The 17157-nt window shown below is 35.0% G+C and overlaps 1 protein-coding gene across 2 annotated transcripts in view; it reads right to left on the bottom strand.

Moving 5' to 3' along the window:
• Positions 1 to 17157, bottom strand: part of KIFAP3 (kinesin associated protein 3) — a 171789-nt gene that overhangs the window by 49980 nt on the left and 104652 nt on the right. For both annotated transcript variants that reach the window (XM_047783966.1, XM_047783965.1), the window contains exons 12-16: positions 16389 to 16497; positions 14739 to 14851; positions 14168 to 14333; positions 13328 to 13453; positions 7982 to 8080 (exon numbers count right to left, since the gene is read on the bottom strand). In XM_047783966.1, the coding sequence (XP_047639922.1) occupies positions 7982 to 8080; positions 13328 to 13453; positions 14168 to 14333; positions 14739 to 14851; positions 16389 to 16497 (613 nt within the window). The remainder of the gene's footprint in view (positions 1 to 7981; positions 8081 to 13327; positions 13454 to 14167; positions 14334 to 14738; positions 14852 to 16388; positions 16498 to 17157) is intronic.

Here is a 17157-nt window from a genome sequence, read left to right as displayed (position 1 = left end):
GCCGAGAAAAATTAGAAAATTCATCTGCAGAGATGCAAGCCGAGTTAAAAGTATTGAAGAACAGAATGAATAATGTAGAGGAATGAATTAGTGACTTGGAAGATAGAAAAATGGAAATAGCCCAATCAGGACAGCAGACAGAAAACCAGATGAAAAAACATGAAAGCAATGTAAGAGATCTATGGGCTAACATAAAGTGGGCCAATCTATGCATAATAGGGATTCCAGAAGGAGAAGAAAAAGAGGATGATTGAAAACATATTTGAAGAAATTAGGGCTGAAAACTTTCCAAATCTAAAGGAAACAGATATCAAGATACAGGAAACACAAGCTGAACCCAAACAGACCCACACCAAGACATATTTAATAAAAATGGCAAGAGTTAAAGAGAGGATTCTAAAGGCAGCAAGAGAAAAACAAAGAGTTAATTATAAAGAAGCCCCCATAAGGCTAGCAGCTGATTTCTCTACAGAAACACTACAGGCCTGAAGAAAGTGGCAAGACATACTCAAAGTTCTAAAACGGAAAAATTTGTAGCCTAGAATATGCTACCCAGCAAGAATAGCATTTAAAATAGAAGGAGAAACAAAGAATTCTCCAACAAATAAAAACCAAAAGAATTTAGCAATACTAAACCCATTCTAAAAGAAATACTGAAAGGTCTCTTCTAAACAGGAACTAAGTAAGAAGATACAGAATGGAGGAAACCACACTGGAAAGCAATCACTTATGTAAGCCAGTTCTAAAAAGAGGGGAAAAAATACTATTATAAACATGATGATAAACACAAGGAAAAGCACAAGGATAAACATGAAGATGATAAAAAAGGACATCAAAATCATAAAAAGTGGGGAAGAAAAGAAAATCTAGACTTTTTTTTTTTAAGAAAGTGTTTGAGACTATATGACTATCAGGCTAAAGCAAACAGATATAGGAAGGGATGAAAAACAGTGCAACCACAAATCAAAACCAAACAATACATTCACAAAAACTAAAAAGAAGAGGACACAAGCATAAAATAAAAGGAAATCATCCAACCAAAAAAATAAAGGAACAAAGGAGAAACATAGAATCAACTGGAAAACAAGGTTTAAAGTGGCAATAAATACATATCTATCAATAATCACCTTAAATGTCAATGGACTGAATGCTCCGATCAAAAGACACAGAATGGCAGAATGGATAAAAAAGCAAAAACCTTCAATATGCTTCCTACAAGAAACTCACCTTAGAGCAAAGAGTACATATAGATTGAAAGTGAGGGGACTGGGAAGAGATTTCATGCCAATGCACAAGACAGGAAAGCAGGAGTTGCAATACTCATATCAGACAAAATAGACTTTAAATGAAAGCCATAAAGAAAGACAAAGAAGGACACTATTTAATGGTTAAAGGATCCATTCAAGAAGAGGATATTACAAGCGTCAATATATATGCCTCTAATATAGGAGCATCCAGATACCTACAACAAATACTAACAGACATAAAAGGAGAAATCGACAAGAATACAATCATAGTAGGAGACTTTAACACCCCTCACATCAATGGACAGATCCTCTAGACAGAAAATCAATAAGGCAACAGAGATCCTAAAGGACACAATAGAAAAGTTAGACTTAATTGACAGTTTCAAGACATTACATCCCCCAAAAATCAGAATATACATTCTTCTCAAGTGCACACGGAACATTCTCAAGAACTGATCACATCCTGGGGCACAAAGCTAACCTCAACAAATTTAAAAATGTAGAAATTATTTCAAGTATCTTCTCTGACCACAATGGCATGAAACTAGAAACCAACCACAGGAAAAGAAATGAGAAAAAACTTACTACATGGAGACGAAACAACATGCTACTAAAAACCAATGGGAAGGAAATAAAGAAGGAAATTTAAAAATACCTTGAGACAAATGATAATGAAGACACATTCACTCCAAATCCATGGGATGCTGCAAAAGCAGTGCTCAGAGGGAAATCCAAAGCAATACAGGCCTTCCTCAAAAAAAGAAGAAAAATCTCAAATCGACAATTTACCCCAACACCTAAATGAATTAGAAAAAGAAGAACAAGAAAAACCTAAAATCAGCAGAAGGAAGGAAAGCATAAAGATCAAAGAGGAAAACAACAAAATAGAGATTCAAAAAATAACTGAAGAAGTCAATAAAACCAAGAGGTGGTTCTCTGAAAAGGTAAACAAAATTGACAAACCTCTGGCTAGACTCACCAAGAAGAGGAGAGAAAAAACCCAAATAAACAATATCAGAAATGAAAAGGGAAAGTCACAACAGATACTACAGAAGTACAAAAAACCATAAGAGAATACTATGAACAATTGTATGCCAACAAATTTGACAACCTAGAAGAAATGGACATCTTTCTAGAGACTTATAGTCTGCCAAAACTGAACCAAGAAGAAACAGATCAACTGAACAGACCAATCACTAGAAACGAAATTGAATATGTCATAAAAACACTCCCTACAAATAAAAGTCCAGGGCCAGATGGCTTCACAGGCAAATTCTACCAAACATACAAAGAGGAATTTATACCCATCCTCCTTAAACTTTTTAAAAAGATTGAAGAAGGAACACTCCCAAAGACATTCTATGATGCTACCATCACCCTAATTCCAAAACCAGACAAAGATACCACCAAAAAAAGAAAACTATAGGTGAATATCTTTGACGAATATAGATGCAAAAATTCTCAACGAAATTTTAGGCAACCGAATCCAACAACGTATAAAAAAGATCATATACCACGAGCAGGTGGGATTCGTCCCAGGTACCCAAGGATGGTTCAACATACCCACCTAAAAGAATTTGAAAAAGAAGAACAAATAAACATGAAGTAAGCAGAAGGAAGGAAATCATAAAGATTAGAGAAGAAGTCAATAAAATAGAGATTAAAAAAACAATAGAAAAAAAATCAATAAAACCAAGAGCTGGTTCTTTGAAAAGGTAAACAAAATTGACAAATCTCTGGCCAGACTCACCAAGAAGAGAGAAGGGACTCAAATAAACAAAATAAGAAATGAAAAAGGAGAAATCTTGGGAGTTCCCATTGTGGCTCAGTGGTTAACCAATCCGACTAGGAACCATGAGGTTGCGGGTTCGATCCCTGGCCTTGCTCAGTGGGTTAGGGATCTGGCATTGCCGTGAGCTGTGGTGTGGGCTGCAGATGCGGCTTGGATCTTGCGTTGCTGTGGCTGTGGTGTAGGCCAGTGGCTACAGCTCAGATTCGACCCCTAGCCTGGGAACCTCCATACGCTGAGGGTGAGGCCCTACAGAAGGCAAAAAGACAAAAAAAAAAAAAAAAAAAGAAAAAAAAAGAAAAGAAGAAAAAGGAGAAATCTCAACAGATACTGCCGAAATACAAAAAACCATAAGACAATATTATGAACAATTATATGCCAACAAATTTGACAACCAAGAAGAAATGGACAACTTTCTAGAGACATACAGCCCACCAAAACTGAATCAAGAAGCAATAGATCATTTAAACAGACTGATCACTAGAAATGAAATTTAATATATAATAAAAACACTCCCTATATACAAATGTCCAGGATCAGATGGTTTCTAGGCAAATTATACCAAACATATAGAGAAGAACTTATATCCATCCTTCTTAAATTTTTCGTAAAGGTTGAAGATGGAATAATTCCAAAGACATTCTATGAAGCCACCATCACCCTAGTACCAAAAATGACAAAGGTACTACCAAAGAGAAAATTATAGGTCAATGTCTTTGATGAATATAGATGAAAAAATTCTCAACAAAATTCTAGCCAACTGAATCCAACAACATATAAAAAAGATCATACACCATGACCAAGTGGGATTCACCCCAAGTTCACAAGGATGGTTCAATATATGCATATCAATCAATGTCATATACCACATTAACAAAAGAAAAGTCAAAAACCACATGATCATCTTGATAGAAGCAAAAAGCATTTGACAAAATCCAACATCCATTCATGATAAAAACTCTGAGAATATATACAGGTGCTCAATAAAAGTTTATTTAATAAATAAGACCTACTCCTATTCATTGCTTTTGTAAGGATAAGATGAAAACAAAATTCTTGGGAAACTCTTAGAAATTCTCATGGGATATTTAAATGTATTAGTCAAATTTGGGTTGTTTTATTTCCCATGCTACAATTGTTGAGATTACATGAAAATTTATCATTGTAATAGCACTGGTTCCCAATTCCTCTGAGTTGTGCTGAGAGTCATTTTTAATATTTCAAACATTTTAATATAAATCATATATTTACCTAGAATAAGCCTATACTAGCCATTTCAAATGACAGGTTTCTTTCATTTCACTAAAAATTATATCAAATAATGTTGATCAAATTTTGACTTAAAAAATGGGAAAAAGGAATGATTTCCTGCCTAGTAAGTCTTTATTTAAAGCACTTAAATATATTGATTTCATGGAGAAAATCAGAATAAAATGTTTAAAATTATGGTAAAATATTTTAATAATTTTAAACTATGCGGCAAATACAAGACATATACAAATGTAATTGACATCAACAAAAATCCTGGTTTTTGAACACCTAAACTCTGGGCAAAAGCACTTCAGTAATCTTTATCCAATCTTTATTTTATTTTTTGTTTTTTTTTAGAGCCACACTTAAGGCATATGGGAGTTCCCAGGCTAGGGGTCAAACCGGAGCTATAGCTGCCGGCCTACACCACAGCCACAGCAATGTGGGGTCCGAGCCACGTCTGTGACCTACTCGACAGTGCACAGCAACCCTGGATCCCTAACCCAAGAAGTAAGGCCAAGGATCAAACCTGTGTCCTCATGGATAATGTCAGGTCTGTTACTGCTGAGCCATGAGGGGAACTCCCATCCATTCTCAAAACATGGATTAACGCATAAGATGTAAAGTAGTATTCCTTGATGCTTTTGTAAAAATTTTAATTCCGCATATCTTTTATCTCCTATTCCCACCATTATCAACATGTTATATTATTTTATTTTATTTTCCCACTGTACAGCAAGGGGATCAAGTTATCCTTACATGTATACATTACAATTACATTTTTTCCCCACACTTTGTTCTGTTGCAACATGAGTATCTAGACAAAGTTCTCAATGCTACTCAGCAGGATCTCCTTGTAAAACATGTTATATTCTTTAGAATAACTATTTTAAAATACTAAGGTCAATACCTTAGATTCAATGGCTTAACAACAGCTGAACTTGGGAGAAAATGAAAAGAAAGTTACACTGAGAAGAAAAAATTAAATAGAAGTATCTTAATAGTGTGAGCTTTGTACAGTTTAAAAGGATCAGAGCAGAGACAGTAACAGTCATTACCTATGTACTAGGCACTTTTTGATAGGTACTTTAAAATATATCATTCTTCTTCAGTCCTCAGGAAAAAAACACTATGAGATGACAAATTAAACAAGAGGTTGTCTTTCACAGAAGTTACCTAGGAAAAGCTATACCTTCACTTCAATGTTTTCTAATACGTGTTTCTTATAGTGTCTACTGTAATCATATACATTTTCTCTACGTAAAGTATACTTTTAGAGATTCTCAACCAAGAAAAGCCTATTAAGGGTTGTAAGAAAACCCTATAGCAAGAATATCTGTTTAACTCAGTGTTTCCCACTAATTAAGCAGTTAATACTAAACGAACATGTTCTATGGAACACAGCTGAAAAGAAATTAATTTATTCCAATGATGTTAACATGGCTCAAAAGTTTTTCTGGAATTTATCTTCCTGGAAGAGTAGTTTTTAAGCCACATTTAAAAAATATTTAGTACATTATGATAAAAAGAACACTCTCCATTATACCTATTAAAGCAAAACAGTATTTGTATTTTGACAGCTCATTATCAAAACAAACATTTCTTAATTAAATTTGCTATTAGTTAGACTTGACTCTTCAAGACTTTACATGGTTCCAGAAATTTAACTTCTCTTCAAAAGCAAGGCAATTTTCTTCCAAAAATAACACTAAAACTGTTATTAACTCTGAACATCAGAAGAGTTTCGAAATGTTTTGAGCAATGCCCCATCATCATATAAAAGTCTCCCAAGGTTATTAATTTTAAAAGAACATTAACCATTTAGATACCTGAATTCACCGACCAAACAACTTCTAACCACATGACAAGTACTATGTTAAGTTTTGGGTACAGATGAAGATGAGGAAGACAAAGCCAGGTCTTGAGCTAGAGGTACTCAAAGTCTTTCAGTAGAGACAGGCATGTAAATACAAAATTTTCTTTTTTGGCTGCGCCCACATGATACAGAAGTTCCTTGACCAGTGACTGAACCTGTGCCACTACAGTAACCAAAGCCACAGCAGTGTCAATGCTTACTGAGCCACAAGGGTAACTCCTCAATACATAATTTAAAGTACTTTATTAGAGGTGAAAATAAAGAAATTACTCCTAATGGTAAGGAGTTAGGCAAAGGATTAGAAAGGCTTAACTAAGCAAATGCCTTATAAACTTATTTTTGATGAGCTGGAGACTGTCAGGTTGAAAAGAAAGGAGAAAGATGCACTTGAGGTTGACAAGACATGCAAAGAGACAGTAAGTTATGGACAGGGCAGTGATGTCTGATAAATGATAGGAAATGTGGTGTTCTAAGAGAAACCATACACTATAAGGTTAAAGAGGGACTTTGGAAAAGTAGGTTAAGGTCAAGTTACAAAGAGCTATATTCAAAGCAAAAGAATTTAGATTTTTCTTGTGGGTAATGAATGATTTTATGCAGTGTTCGAAAGCAGATTTTTTTTTTTCATTCACAAATAAGCAGACCACCAAAACTGAAAAACGAAACCACAAAGATTCAGCTTAGATACCACATTCACTGTGAGCCTTTCATGACATCACCAGACTTAGTTACACAGATCCTCTCTTGCGTCCAATGCACACACCTTTATGACTGATCATAATAGATTTTAATTCTATATTGATTTAATTCTATATTGTCTAGCTTTCCAATGAGATTATAAACTCCCTGAAGTAAAGAGAATGACTTTTTTTATATACCAAGACTTAAAACAGTATCTGTTAGAAAGTCAGAACTCGATAAATGTTTCCAGAAAAAAATGAATGATTAATTACGTGTAGTAAAAGATGTAGCAAATACAAAATTTTCAGCTAAGGGACTGGGTAGATGATACTGTTATTATCCACTATGAATACAGGAGGTAGACTTTTTCAGGGGTAGATGCTGGTAAAATCTAGTACCTCTCTCACTGCAATAGTGATAAAATATCACTTTGTGAGTATCTCTCTGTGTTGGGAACTATTTCAGGAGCTTTAAGAACACAGTACTGACAACAATCTTACGATGTAGGAGGTTTTTTAGGTGTAACAATATTATGGCCATTTTATAGATGCAAGACTGTATGCTCAAGGAGGTTAAGTAACTAATCCAAGGTCCTATAGTTAGTAAGTGGTAAAAGGTAATTTAAAATTAGGATTATTTAACCATAATGCTTTATAGGCTACACCATACTATGCCCCTTCAGGTAGATGGAAGACATCTGTGTGGCAGTTAGCAACAAATGTCTGGGACCCAAGCAAGAGGTTTTGAAGATATCAAATACTTATTAGCATATAGCTGGCAGCTGAAGTCATGGGAATGTGTTTTCCCATGTATAGTGAATAAGGTTGGGTTAAAAGAGGACAAAGGATAGTCTCAGGAACCTTTGATATTTAAGTTATGTCAATAAAGAAGGAAGTTATATTTGTTGGATTTCTTAGGAACCACAGCCTAATAAATTAAAGAATTGTTCCCAGTGTATTCTACCTATATACTGGTTTGTGGTAAAAGGCTTCCATGAAATATAGCTTGGCCTGTACATTTACTTCAAAGCTTGGTATTTTCTACAATATCTGAAAATTTCTAAGAAAAAATACCTAAAAATGCATCTTTTCTGAATATGTTAAGTGTCATTATCTATGATAAATATTGAAAGGATACGTGTTTCCTTGATTATGACATCTCTCGTGGCTTGGTGGAAAACCATTTGGTAGAAGACATAAATTATCTGACACACAAATTCATCATCTTCTTGTTGAGCTGAAAGGAAACAGAAAACTTCAAATAAAAGACTACTATATTTACATACAAAATTGAAAAACATTAGGGGAATAATAGAGAATTAGAGAAACTAAAGGTAACAAGGAGACAGGTTAAAGGACAATTAGAATTATAATATATGGGTGGCATATATCATTTATGTCTCAGGTGATTTTTCTAAATTACATGATGATCAGTAAAAAATTTCAGAAGTTTTACTAAGTTTGGTTGTGGTTAAACTAAGGAGGTTAAATTACTTTGAAATACAGAAATAAAAATAATTATTATTTTTTTGTTGTGTCACTTGTGGCATATGGAAGCTCCTGAGCTAGGGGTTGAATCAGAGCTGCAACTGCTGGACTACACCACAGCCACAGCCACACTGGATCTGAACCACATCTGTTACCTACGCTGCAGCTTGCAGCAACACCGGATCCTTAAGCCACTTAGAAAGGCCAGGGATCAAACCCACATCTTCATGGAGACAACTCTGAGTTCTTAACTTGTTGAGCCACAATGGGAACTCCAAAATATAAGATTTTGAAAAGAGAAATTTTATCATCTCTGAGTTTAAACCAGACTACCTGAAACTGTTCATTTCAAAAGGCTGTATCTCTAGATTTCTAAACTGAGAAACAAGACTGGTTTAAGAGAATAATAACAGTGCTTTTCTGTAATTTTCACTGAATTTGGCCACCAAGTATTTCTTTTTTAAATGATTAAATTAACCTCTAAGTCCCTAATGTGAAATGGCAACACTTAATCATTATTTATGGTTTTTTTTTCAGTCCCTTATAGAAATTCTTCAATAATTCTAATCTGTGGAATAAATATGGTTATATTTTGTCTCTATAATGTTGATCTTACATGAGAAAAACAGTTCTTTAAAAAAAAAAACAAAACCACTACTTTCTAAATTTAAGTTTTCAGTATAAACTATACTATTATAAATAGACCTTTGTTGAATAATATTAACAAAATTAAACTTTACTTACTGGCATGAAGTAATAATTTTTGATTTACTAATAGTTTGCTATCAACTCCTGGCAACAGTTCAGTGCTATCTGTTAGATAATGATTTATAGGTCAAGAGAGTATCCAATTAGTTGTGTGGAATAAATTGTGGGCCCCTAAATATCCATCTGTTCCAAATAATTTCCCTTACTAACTTGCCAAAGTACTACTCTCTTAAACTACTTGGTTAAAATTTATTAATTACTCTCTTGATAAATAGTGCTCACTCACTTAATCCCATGGGTTTTAATCATGAAAATCCATATATTTTTTTTTGGGGGGGGGGGTCTTTTTGCCTTTTCTAGGGCCGCACCTGAGGCATATGGAGATTCCCAGGCTAGGGGTCTAATAAGAGCTACAGCTGCGGGATCTGAGCCGCATCTGTGACCTACACCACAGCTCATGGCAACGCCAGATCCTTAACCCACTGAGCAAGGCCAGGGATTGAATCCACAACCTCATGGTTCCTAGTCGGGTTTGTTAACCACTGAGCCACGACGGGAACTCTTTGAAAATTCATATATTTCTTTTTTTTTTTTGTCTTTTGTCTTTTGTTTTTGTTGTTGTTGTTGCTATTTCTTGGGCCGCTCCCGCGGCATATGGAGGTTCCCAGGCTAGGGGTTGAATCGGAGCTGTAGCCACCGGCCTACGCCAGAGCCACAGCAACGCGGGATCCGAGCCGCGTCTGCAACCTACACCACAGCTCACGGCAATGCCGGATCGTTAACCCACTGAGCAAGGGCAGGGACCGAACCCGCAACCTCATGGTTCCTAGTCGGATTCGTGAACCACTGCGCCACGACGGGAACTCCTGAAAATTCATATATTTCTTAAAAACATTAGTATATAGCCTCTGCCTGTGATAAATACCTGTGAGAGAATATGAAAATTTAGTAAAATATTGAGCTGGATCTGTTAGCTTATACATATTTCAGCTCTCTCAGTCATAATCAATGTGGCATAGTAATTCAAGGACACAGCTCATTTTGTTTCATTTTTCTCCAATTCACCATAAAATCTTCATTCTCATTCTGCCAACTACCTTGTCTTTACTTTCACCTCCCAACTATCTAGTCTTCTAATTATTTCTAATCTGAAAATTTCTGGCTGTGATAAGGGTGTATTAAAGCAAATACACACACACACACACACACACACAATTTTCAGAAATACTTCAAATATAGAGGCATTGGAGTTATATCCTGTGGTGCAGTGGATTAAAGATCCAGAGTTGTCACTGTAGCAGCTCTGGTTGCTGCTGTGCTGCAGGTTTGATCCCTGACCTGGGAACTGCCCCATGCTATAGGTGTGGCCAACAACAACAAAAACATGAAGGCATTATCTTTTTAAAAATTTTTTTTATATAATGATTTTTTAAGGAAAGTTTTGTCCGGATATATGGCCAAGAGTGGGAATGCTGGGTCATATGGTAGTTCTATGTATAGTTTTCTAAGGTACCTCCATATTCTCCATAGTGGTTGTACCAGCTTCCATTCCCACCAAGAGTGCAGGAGGGTTCCCTTTTCTCCACACCCCCTCTAGCACTTGTTATTTGTGGACTTATTAATGATGGCCATTCTGACTGGTGTGAGGTGGTATTTCATGGTAGTTCTGATTTGCATTTCTCTAATAATCAGGGATGTTAAGAGCATTGTTTCAAGTGTTTGTTGGCCATCTGTATATCTTCCTTGGAGAAATGTCTATTCAGGGCTTTTGTGGAGGCATTACCTTTAGATGACCATTAAAATGCATTATGTTAAAGAATTTTCAAATCTACATATGTATAACTGATTTACCTTGCTGTACTAACAACTTTGTTAAGTCAACTAGGCTCTAATAAAATTAAAAAAATTACAAGTTAAACATTTAAAGATTTATAAGACAAAAATGGGCAAAAGACTTAAATAGGTGCTTCACTTTATTAGCCATATCTAATGGCCAATAAACACAAATAAGTACTCAATTTCATCTATTATTAGGGAGATAAAAATTAAAGCCACAATAAGATACCATGCAAAGGTTACAATTAAAGAGGCTAGATACCTAAATATGTTGGTGATGTAGAGTAACTGGAACTTATGTAAACTGCTGGTGAGACTGAAAACAAGCACAACTACTTTGCAAAACAGACTGGCATTATTTCTAAAGTCAAATACACACATACTCCGTGACCCAACACTTCTTCTCCTAGGTATGTGTCTAACAGAAATGAGTAGATATGTTCACTAAATGAAATGTTAAAGAATGTTCATAGGGGAGTTTCTGTCATGGCTCAGTGGAAATGAATCTGACTAGTAATCATGAGGATGAAGGTTTGATCCCTGGGCTCATTCAGTGGGTTAAGCATTGCCGTGAGCTATGGTGTAGGTCACAGATGTGGCTCGAATCTGGCATTGCTATGGCTGCAGCATAGGGCAGCAGCTACAGCTTTGATTCGACCCCTAGCCTGGGAACCTCCATATGCTATGGGGGTGGCCCTAAAAAGACAAAAACCAAAATAAAACAAAACAAAAAACCCAAGAATGTTTATAGGAGAGAATTAGTTATAATAGCCCTTCTATGTTAAAAATCAAAGAAACACTCAAAAACAACCACTATACCATCAATTAATAGTAGAAAGGAAAACAGTGGTAGGTTTATAAAGCTATAGAAAGGAACGTACTTCTATATATAACATAGATAAATCTCACATTTATAATACAGGGCAAAAGAAATGAGATTCTATTTATAAAAAGTTGAAAACCACATGAAATTAACTAATGGGTGATAAAAGGAAGGATATAAGCCACTTAAAAGAAGGTGATAATGACTGGGAGGTGGCAGGAGAGGGACTTCTAGGTGCTGGTAATGTTTTATATCCTTATGTGAGTGGGAATAACCTGAGACTGCTTACCAGAAAAATTCATTGTGCTATAAAAACTTACAATTTGCGTATATTTTTCTTTACGTATGCTTTGAAAAAACACTTAAAAATAATACAAAATGCACATTTATTACAGCTGGCATAGGAAAGACTGAGGTTAGAGTCTTTCAAAGCTTTTCACATTCGTATATTTAACTTCAATACTAATTAGCTAGTTTTAATGTTTATCTGCTATAGATGGAATTGCATTCCTCCAAAATTTATATGTTGAAGACTTAACTCCAAATGTGCCTTTATGTAGAGATAGGGCTATAAGGAAGTAATTAATGTTAAATGAGGTCATAAGGGTGGAGTCCTAATCCCATAAGATTTGTAAATTTACAAGAAGGAATACCAAAGCACTTGTGTGTGCTCACCTCTTTCTCTCTTTCCCCATACCCCCCTCTCTCTGTCATAAGAGAACAAGAGGAAACATCAAGAAGGTAACCTTATGCAAGCCAGGAAGAAAGACTGTGCCAGGAATCAAATTGGCTGGCACCTTGATAGACTTTCTTGGCCTCCAAAACTATGAGAAAATATATTTCTGTTGTTTAAGCCACCTAGTCTGTGGTATTTTGTTATAATGGCCCGAGCAGACTGAGGTCCTAGCAAACCTGGCCCTAAGAGTCAAACAAATTTTGTATGAAATAAGGAAAACAGTGAACCCTAGCACCTTAAGAGCAATACAAAAGTAAGGGAAAGACTATCTAGGCCTTCACCGTCCAATACTGTAACTACAGTCATTGTGATAATTAATTTAATTTAAAATTCAGGTTCTCACTCTCAACAGCCATACTCCAAGTATTCAACAACCATATGTGTTGAACAGTGCAGATAGAGAACACTTTCTTCACCACAGTGAAAGTTTAGAGAACAATAGCATAAATGGATATAGGAGGGAATATGATGCTTAGAAATAGCTTTCAAGTAAATTTTTCTGATTATAAATTAAGATATTAAAAAAAGGGTTTGCATAATATAAGAGATCCAATTCAACCAACACAAAGCTCAAGAGAAAGAAGAAATGACAGAATAGTTGTTGTTAAAGGCTTGTAAGAGAGGGTAGTGTCTATAAAATTGTGTCTATAAAATTGGTCTTGAATCACTTTATAGCAACAGTCTTAACTTTGCAATCTAAAGCTATTTGATATTATGCTATCTAATCTCATATAAGTATATTTAATTCATTTTCTTAACTATGTAATTTGCCATAAGACGACTAAAGTAACAAGATAAATATTGTATGACTGTCAATACCATATTTAAAAATCCAAAGTCATAACTTGTTTATATATTAGCATAAAAATCAATTAAGATAAATTATAATTTACCATTTAGCAACTCAATAAGTGCAGGGATTATCCCAGATTTGGCTAGCAATGCAGCACAAGAGTCATCCATTGATACAGTTCCAATCATTATAACCACTTCTAAAACAAGGTCATCTTCTGCAGCACCTAATAAAGTCAAATCACAGAAAGTTTTCATTGAAATATCCTAATACAAATCCTTTTATATTGCCAAATTCTAATTCACAGAAAAGATACTGAGAACTATTAAATCAATCCTTAACATGCTTATAAATTTGTCTTTTTTTCCAAAATTTCAAGTTCACTGATGATAGTTCGTGGTGGCAAGGGCAGTAGAGAGGTGGGGAAATAAGTCACTGAAAATACAAATGGATGACAATGTAAACACAAAATAGAAGAGTCCTTTGAATGCCTCAAAGAACTTTCTGTGTGCATGTGAACTCATGTGTAGAGGGGGATGGTATCTGACAATTTTAAAAAGGCGGGATAAAAAAAAATAAGAAGACAGGACAGAAAAGAGAAATTAAGAAAACAGGAGTTCCAGTCGTGGCGCAGTGGAAATGAATCCGACTAGGAACCATAAGGTTGTGGATTCGATCCCTGGCTTTGCTCAGTGGGTTAAGGATCTGGCATTGCCGTGAGCTGTGGTGTAGGTTGCACACACGGCTTGGATCCTGCATTGCTGTGGCTCTGGCGTAGGCTGGCAGCTGTAGCTCTGATTAGACTATGGGTAAAACTAGAGGTGTGGGAAGAAAATGTGTTCCTAGTATAATAATAGTAACAAAATACTGCTCTAACGAGCTTACCCATAACAGAAAGAAATAACAATGATTACATAGAAGTTAACTACTTAGTACAGACCTGGTTTAAGTTTATCCTTGAGGTACGGAACCAGCTTATACTCTTTTAGAACCAATTCCCAGTCTAAGTCTGGAATGGTCAAATTTGCAAGAGTTCCTAAACATTCAATCACAAACTCTTCCTCTTCATCATTAGAGATCTGAGCTGCAAGGTCCCCAACATAATCCTGAATAAAAAAGAATTTTAGTACAAGTTTAAAATATGACTTCTGTGGAAGAAGAATCAATCTAATAATTTAACCCATAGAAGAAAAAGTATTAAATGTGATTATTTTGTTTTAATAACTTTGAGCTATACTGCTAAAGGGAGTCTCTGGTGAACTGCTTTAAGGCAAGAAAACTGGAGTGAGAATAGAAAGGTTAGGGATTGGAATAATAAAACAAAACGACATTAAAATTTAAGTTGAGATTTCTAGAAGCTAAACTGAACAAGTAAGGGGATAACAGAAGAGCCAACTTGGGTTGTGAGTTAGTATTTAACAAGAGCACAATAATAGGTTTATTTCCAAATGTAGCGTTTTAAAGCTTCAATTCTCAGGCTACTTGAGAAGAAAGCCAAAAACTATACTTACAATAAATAAATTTTTAGTTGGTCCATCATGCTGGGAAATGTTCCTAATCATTTTCATCAGCAGTGGATCCTTGAACTTCAGAGCCCTCTTCATGAGCATCTTCAGTCCATTTCCTATAATAAAACCCAAAAAACTCCTCCAATAAAATTTAGGTTTATTTAAATTTAATGGATTTTTAATTTGCAGGTCTCAAGAAACCCCAATTTACACATAGCAAATGCATAAATCTTAAGTGTAAAATCAATTAATTTTAATAAATGTATGCTGTTGTGTAATTCATATCTATATCAAGATGTAGAGTATTTCCATTCACTGCAGAAAGTCTGCTTGTGCCTCTTCCCAGTTGATCTTATTTCCCCAATACAATTATTTTTCTTCTTTTCTCCTCCTTTTCCTCTTCCTCATCTTTCTCTTTTCCTTATTTTTTCTTTTTAAACACAAATTAGCTTTGTCTGTTCTAGATTTTCATTAAATGAAAACACACAGTATGTGTATGAAATATCTACCACAAATTTTAAATTTTTTTTTCTTTTTCTTTTTTTTTTCTTTTTTGCTATTTCTTTTTGGGCCGCTCCCGCGGCATATGGAGGTTCCCAGGCTAGGGGTCTATTGGAGCTGTAGCCTGGGGCCTACGCCAGAGCCACAGCAACGCCAGATCGGAGCCGCATCCGCAAACTACACCACAGCTCACGGCAACGCCGGATCGTTAACCCACTGAGCAAGGGCAGGGACCGAACCCGCAACCTCATGGCTCCTAGTCGGATTCGTCAACCACTGCGCCACGACGGGAACTCCAAATTTTTTAAATGTAAATTTTTTTTGACCCTCAAAATTGCACTTCTCAGAATTTACCCTAAGAATACAAAAATGGAAACATGAAAGATTCAGAGAAATGAAAATTACTACAGCATTGCTTGTAACAGAAAAGAAGTAGCAGTAAACTATCCCAAATAGCAGACTAAACTATGGAAAATCCTTTAATGGATTATTTTGCTATTGGCAATTATGTTTTGTAAAAGTATTTAATCACATGGAACAATATCCAGATAGTATTTACTTTAAAAAACATGTCACCATATACAGAGAGAACCCCATTTTAATTTAAAAATATGCAGAAGCACTGCACCAACGTTTTACTTATGATTATCTTTGGATAGTGGGAGTAAAATTTAACTTTTTTCCTATTTACTCATTTGTACTTTTTATAATGAACATGTATACTTTTCAAATAAGAAAAAACTATTGCACACCCCGAAATATCATAATGTATGACAAGTCATGTTATGAAGATACTACAGAAACAAAGAGCTAATACATTTGTATTGGCTCTTATATTATAACAAATCACTCTGCAGAAAAAAAATTTTATTTCGCCTAGAAAATATTTTTAAAAATCAAATTTCAATTAAGGGTAACTGACTAAATGATTTATAAAATGTTACTGAAGGGTATGTGTTTCTACTCATGATGTAAGAATATCTGGAGTCTATCTGACATTTAAGAATAATAGCTGTAATTTTTAAAACTGTTTAAAATAGGATTTACATGTTTACCATAATTAGTAAATAATTACTGTTATTATCTATTTTCCATCATATTCCAATGCCATATGATAGAGGTTATCTATGAAGCTCAAGGAAGGGCACTAACCTTCACAGATAAGCTGTACATTCCTTTTGTTAGCAGCAAGATTAATGCAGAAAGAAATGAGTTCCAAGTCAATTCGTTCATCTGAACATTCAAAGAGCATCTTCATTAACTAGCAAGAAGTACAGAACATATTTTATTCAAAACCCCAAACACACAAAAAACCAAAAGCAGTGTTTTATCACGTGTCACCTTATATTGTGTGTTGGAAATAATACAATTACATTTTCAGCACAGGAGTGGTAGGCTTTCACTATTGAATAACTTCATGAATAAATGTTTAATGAACTATTAGATGCTTAGCATTAAAAATAAAGTATGAAGTACAGAGAAGAATATAAGAGAAATATAGATAAAGCCTTGCATTCAAAGAATTTAGAATATTGCATGTAAGTAGAGCATTCTGAGCAAAGAAAACAGCTTTTGTAAAGGTTACAAAGCAGGGATAAACATCATTCTTCCTAGGAACTAAAAGAAGGCAAGTATGGCTGGAGTGTAGGAAACTGGAGAGAGAAGCATATAAAAGCCAGATCATGGAAGGTCTTGAAATACATGTTAAGGATTGGGGGCTTCATTCTAAGGGTAATGGGAAAACATCAAAGGCATCCAAAAAGCAAAGTATAAGGATAAGATCTGTGTTTCAAAAAGGTCTGGCCAGTGTAGAAAATAGACTGGTTAGGAGAAAGTGACAAAACCATCCAAGGGGCTGGAGAAGTCCACGTATGATGATAGCTGCCTAGACTAAGTAGGGCAGTGGGGATAGAGAAAAAAA

This window comes from Phacochoerus africanus, chromosome 6, assembly GCF_016906955.1.
Source record: "Phacochoerus africanus isolate WHEZ1 chromosome 6, ROS_Pafr_v1, whole genome shotgun sequence".
Classification (NCBI taxonomy): Eukaryota; Metazoa; Chordata; class Mammalia; order Artiodactyla; family Suidae; genus Phacochoerus; species Phacochoerus africanus.
This window is presented reverse-complemented; position numbering and strand designations above follow the sequence as displayed.